This window comes from Nanorana parkeri, unplaced genomic scaffold (genome assembly GCF_000935625.1).
Source record: "Nanorana parkeri isolate BGI_ZX_2015 unplaced genomic scaffold, ASM93562v1 scaffold854, whole genome shotgun sequence".
NCBI lineage: Eukaryota > Metazoa > Chordata > Amphibia > Anura > Dicroglossidae > Nanorana > Nanorana parkeri.
The window spans coordinates 490,297-496,567 of NW_017307122.1; the positions used below are offsets into that span (position 1 = coordinate 490,297).

The 6,271-nt window shown below is 46.3% G+C and overlaps 1 protein-coding gene across 4 annotated transcripts in view; it reads right to left on the reverse strand.

The window, feature by feature from the left end:
- The window catches only part of SPTAN1 (spectrin alpha, non-erythrocytic 1), an 89,784-nt gene that overhangs the window by 55,320 nt on the left and 28,193 nt on the right, over positions 1–6,271 (reverse strand). For all 4 annotated transcript variants that reach the window (XM_018565511.1, XM_018565510.1, XM_018565509.1 and 1 more), the window contains exons 2-3: positions 1,902–2,141; positions 25–150 (exon numbers count right to left, since the gene is read on the reverse strand). In XM_018565511.1, the coding sequence (XP_018421013.1) occupies positions 25–150; positions 1,902–2,138 (363 nt within the window). In that variant the 5' untranslated portion in view covers positions 2,139–2,141. The remainder of the gene's footprint in view (positions 1–24; positions 151–1,901; positions 2,142–6,271) is intronic.

A 6,271-nucleotide genomic window follows, 5' to 3' on the forward strand; every position in this document is an offset into this window, starting at 1 on the left:
CAACCACATTTTTCATATACTTACTCGGATAGTCTCGGAGGAAAAATGAGATTCTGAGATCATCAGATTTCCAGTCTCGTCCAGTTTAACAATGGCTCCAGAATTGGCCTGGACTTCAGCCTCGAATGCCTGGTGTTTCTGGAGTTTTCCCTGTAAGATAACAAATCTTTCATTAGCCTACCAGTAAGAACAGAATATTACGCTGGGTTTTAGAATATGGAAGAACTGGTTTAGTTGGGTTGGTATTGTAGCTTTGGTTATAAGGCTCCTGAAGGTTAAATGTCTCTTATTTAGCCCTACTCGGATCCTCCAGCCATGCTAAGCAGCACGCATGGAATAATTTACCCTAGTGACTATTGTTGTTAGTAGGGATGCAAAAATACTGTTTTTTTTTAAATCGAGTATCGATTTTTTTTTTTTTTTTTTTAAATGGGACTTCACCGATACCGGAATTCCCATTAAGGAAGCCGAGCGGTGAGGCATTACACACCACCTAGTATATAATGACTCGCCACCCGGCTTCCCGATTAGCAGCAAAGCACTCTCCATGCTCCCTCATCAGCAGGTGACAAGGAAGCATGAAGGCGAGTCATTACACGCTGCCCTGCTTCCAAGTGTCACCAAGTGACGAGGGAGCATGAAGCCGGCTTTCTGGCCAATCAGGAAGCCAGGCAGCGTGTAATGACTCGCTGCCCGGCTTCCGGAAGTTCCGGTAGCGGGATAGGAAATTAGGAGCATTTGGCCTACCTCTACACAGGCTATCCCTGCTTCAGTCTATCATGAATGCTGCTGCTAGACTCCTTCACCTAACCAACCCCTCAGTGTCTGGAACCCCCCTCTGCCAATCCCTGTACTGACTTCCATCTCCCAATCCCTGCACTAGCTTCCATCTACCGCCCCCCTCTACCAATCCCTGCACAGGCTTCCATCTCCCGCCCCCCTCTGCCAATCTCTGCACTGGCTTCCAGTAGCCGAAAGGATAAAATTCAAAATATTAAAACCACTTAAGCCATCCGCAACTCTGTCCCCCGGCTATATCTCAAACCTGGTCTCAAAGTATCAACCTAACCTTCCCCTCCGCTCTTCCGAAGACCTCCTGCTTTCCAGCTCCCTCGTCAACTCTGCCCATGCTCGCTTCCAAGACTTCATTAGAATCCCTCCCATCCTCTGGAACTCTTTACCCCAACTGTCCCGACTATCTCCCACTCTGACTGCCTTTAGGCGATCCCTTAAGACTCATCTCTTCAAGGAAGTTTATCCCAACCCAAACTAACCACTCAACCATCACGGTCTCATACAATTCATCCCCACACAGCTACCTCCTCATGTATCACTTGCCCCTCCCTTTTAGAGTGTAAGCCCTCATGGGCAGGGCCCTCCTTACCATCTTGTCTTGAATTGTGATTGTAATGTCTTCCTTATATTGTGCGCTGGTGCAAACTGTTGGCGTTATATAAATTCTGTATTATAACAATAATAATTTGAGCGAGGAGTTCCTCGCCCAAATACTCGGTATCAGCACTGATACTAGTATCGGTGCATCCCTAATTTTTTGGCAGCCGGTACAAGCGGCTGTCCATATACCCAAAGAGTAAGTGCATTTGATTGGATGCAGTCACTGTTTGGGCGACAATTTCTTACCCGGCACTTTGGCAATTTCAATTAAAGTATGTCAAGCCAAGTGGTGCCAACAGGGCACTCAAATTTCATCCCATTTAGCAAGAATTTGAGCCGTGTATGGTTGGTTACCTTTAGTTTTAGCTTGTAGATGGGGCTACACTTTTCTTATGCATTAAGTATTTCTGCACATATGCTGAATACATGCTGTGTATCCATACCACCATGTAGCTGCTTGGGTTGGCTACATGGCAACTTACCCAAACCCCAGTGTAGTCACCTACCTGAAGGTTTGTGGGATCCTTGTAGTTTTCGTCGGAAGCGATCTGGAGCTTCTCCTGGATCCATTTTTCAAGCTCGTCAGCATCGCGTTGAAAGAACTGGAATCGGTAGGAGTCCTCTAGCTTCTGGCGCCTGATGCCGGAAAGCTCCTTGAACCGCTTGTAACGATCCAAAACCTGCTGTCTTCTCTCCTGGATGTCATCTGCTGACTCCAGCACTTTAACTCCACCTGAATCCATTTTCTAAATTAGAAGACAACAGGAGGAAAAAAAAAGAAGGTCAGCATAAAGAGCAGGAAGCAACAGTGAAATAAAAAGTACCAAGTAAACTGTAAAAAGGCTGCGACTGAGTAAGATGGCAAAGTGCAAAGTACAGCACATCCAGTGGGTGACACAATAAGGCCCCTTTCCCACTGCGCGATATGCAAATCGCGCATTTGTCGCGCGATTTGCATATTGTGCGACATCGCGAGATTTGCCGCGCGATGTCGCGTTCAAGCATGCATTGAGCAAGCTTGAATCGCAGCTAAATCTGCTCCAAAAAGGGTCCTGCTGTAGCGACACACGACCCGCGACAGCAGGACCCTTTGCCCCATTGGATTGCATTGGAGCGCGATATCGCGCAGTAATTTGCCAGGGAATTACCGCGCGATAAATCGCTCAATGTGAACGGGGTCTTAGGGAGAGGAAAGTTATGGAGCTAAGAAATGTAGGTCTTGGGTTCGGGAATAATATATGAAGAGATGGGATTGATGGGCTGTGCCATGTTGGATTGCCTGCTGCTATCAACTGTCCTTTCCTACATCTACGCCTTAAGGAGAACTATGACATGAGTGATTTCCACTCACGTCATAGTTCTAAGCCGACCTGTGACAATGAGACTGTCACAGGTCGGCTCAGTAGATTGGGAGGTGAGGGAAAACATACCGGGTTCCCTCACCTCTCGATCCTGTCACGGCTCTCTGCCGTGACAGGGGGAGGGGCTGGATTCCCCTCTCCGATCTGCCACTCACGCAGCTGGGCGGATCCCGTCATCTAAGTCGGGATCCGCTCCAGGTGTGGCGTCTCAGTATACCGCGAGCTGTAGCTCGCGGTATACTGAGCTTAGGGTGACGGGAGGACGCTAGTTTGTGTCCTCCCGTTACCCCAAGAAGAACTATGGGGAAAAACACTGACCCCATAGTTCTCCTTTAAAAGCCAGGCTGGACAAATCCCAGGAGCCAGGTCGCCAACGCTCCCCGAAAAATGACAGCTAGAGTCCAACTTTTGAGGTTAAAATGAATGGATGTCACCAGCACACCAATGATAATGCAGACCAAAGTGTTTGTTTATTGGAACGTCATGTCACCACAACTAGCGCTTTCGGGGCCACGCAGGGTTCCCTTCATCAGGTTTAGCAATGACAAAGGTCATTGCCGAGCCTGATGAAGGGGACCCTGCGCTAGTTCCCAAGACTGGGAAGTGTTATAAATCTCGATAAAAATTGATGCCATTCGGTGACAAATGTTCGAGGTGATCATTATAAATTCTTAAATGACAGCAAAATAATTGAAAAGGTGTAAACTAATAACTCGCATTGTGACTGATTCGGGAAAGGAAGAACACTAAAACAGTAAAGTTTTACAAAGCCACAGAATAATGGACATGAGGGATGCAGGAAAATTATAGAGCTGTAACAAACTAACTATTTGACTAAGTCGATTAAAATCGATGATAGAAAATGTTGTCAACGTTTTCCATCTTCGATTAGTTGCCCGTTGCCGGCTCCACACACGCCGCACGCTTCATGCCTTACGCCGCACCTCCTCCCCGCCTCACAAAGCTCTGAGCACTCTCTCGTCGCTGCCTGCGGCCGAGAACGACGTTGAAGAGACTGCAGCGTGGGGGAACGAAGATCTCGGGGAAGAAAGTAAAGTTGCTTGCAGGTAAGACTGCCTACACTTTTCCCCCACATGCTGTATAAATGTATTGCTGGGATAGTGGGAACTGTTGTATTCCTCTATAGCGGGTGGTCCTCTATAGCGGGTGGTACATTGCGCTGTATATGTACCATCAGCTATAGAGGAATACAAATCCCAGTAATACATTATACACCGTGTGTATAATGTATTGCCAGGATGTGTTGTATTCCTCTATAGCTGGTGGTATATTCTGCATTGCGCCCTATAATCATTATACAGCGCAAATCATTTACCACCAGCTATAGAGGAATATAACAAATCCTAGCCAGCAATAATACATTAAACAGTGGCGCAATGCATGCAGAATACAACCAGCTATAGAGGAGTACAACAAATCCAGGCAAGAGTACATTATAGTATAATGCATTTGCTGGGATTTGTTGTATTCCTCTATAGCTGGTGGTATTCTGCATGCATTGCGCCACTGTTCAATGCATTATTGCTGGCTAGGATTTGTTGTATTCCGCTATAGCGGCTGGTATATTATTCATGTATCACTCGGCCGTAGATCCTCAAATCATCTATGAATTGGTGCCGACACTGGCCTTCCTTCTGAAGGGGGGCTACTTTTGTTCCCCATGGTCCCTGTGTGTTGTAACATAGCCGCCACTCCAAGCTTGCTCCCGTCATGGACTACAATCTCAATACAAAGTAGTATTCCATCACTGGAGCCCCCTTTTTAAAAAAAAATAATTTTTACCTTATCGAACTTAATTGGCTAACAAATCGATTTTGAAAATAATATTTCGCTGCAGCCCTAGAAAATTAATAAATGTCCCTCATGCAGTCATTCCCTTGTAGGTGCAATGTAAGAATGCTCTATTCAAGCCCTTATGGACATCTACAGTGATCAATATTATAAAATCAAGGTGTACCAGTGGTGAGCAAACTCCAGCCCTCCAGCTGTGCTTGAACTACAAATCCCATCATGTATTAAGTCTCAGGGAGTCATGCCTGTGGCTGTGAGAATCTTGCAATGCCTCATGGGATTTGTAGCTCCACAACAGCTGGAGAGCCGGAGTTTGTCCACCCACTGATTATACCAAGAAAAAAACACAAATCACTTCCGCACACTAAGGCCAGGTTTAGACGTGTGCGATCAGTGACCGCGCTGCAATTTTGCACGATACCACGTGGATTGCCGTGCAGTCACGGAGTTGTCCACCACCACCAATCACGCTGGCGGTGCCATTATTTTCTAATGGCACCCCAGTCGCGCGATTCCGCCCGTGCAAATCGAACAGATGCGCATGGTGTGTTGCAAAAAAAAAAAAAAAAGTACATGTACCATTTTTCTGCGATGTAACCCCATTGAAATCAATAGAGCCGCACGGCAATCGCTGTGCGCAATTTTGATGATCACGCGTCACAGATCGCCCAGGTCTGCACAAGCCTTTATATTTGATGAGAAAAATATAAAATGGTGTTTTATGTACAATAACAACCAAGTTCCAAACACTTGTAAACATAAACAAGCAACTGACTGTTATGAAGATAAACACCAAACACTTATTAGGACAAGTTTGAAAATAAACAAAACAAATCGGAGTTTGTTTGCACTCGAAGAACAGCGATCTAAATGTTTTTGTTACAGAATTCATAAAATAGTAAGGGGTGAAGGAAAGTGGGACAGTCCCTTGAAATAAGGACAGCTGGGAGTCAGGCTTTTGTTATTTTTGACCATTTTAGCGACCATTATCCGGTTCTCTGACTGCGTGTACAGCTGGGCGCACCAACAACTGGGCTCAGCACAGGAGCTGCTTTATAAACCGAAACAGATTATTGTTTAGCCAAATGAGCCTCTTGTTAAAATTCACATGTCACGTGTATGAGTAGGCCCACGTCACAAGAATGGGTAGGCCACATGTCACATGTAGAAGTAGGCCGCATGCCAGCGTTACCAAACATTAAAATACAGAACCTCTTTCTTGGAAAAAAAAAATGCTGCTCCCAAGCCGACCTAAATCCAAGACAAAGATGACATGTTCTCATATCATTAGAGACTGTAGATGGTCTACATGCAGCCAGACAGACACTGTCTGGTAGACTTTCAATGAAGAGTAAAATTGGCCATACTGGCTACCACCGCACTGCAAGGCTCATTTCTGCATAGGGACATCATGTGAAGGTCACTTTCACTTACCTGAGCCCCGCTTCCTCTGGTAGTTGGCACTCTCCTGGTCTCCCCTATGCTCTGGGTTGTGGACTGACTCTTGCTGTCTACATTGCACGACTGTAGGCTCATTATACATGTCAGCATGCCTCCGAATGCCAGAGTGGGGGGCGAGGGGCTGGCTTGCGGGTGCTGGGGAGCGGGGATCAGCTAAGAATAAGTGCTTTGCACAATATACCTATATAGAAATTAGCAGTTAACCCTTGCAGTGCAAGGGTAGCCCCCCTCCCCCCCCCCCC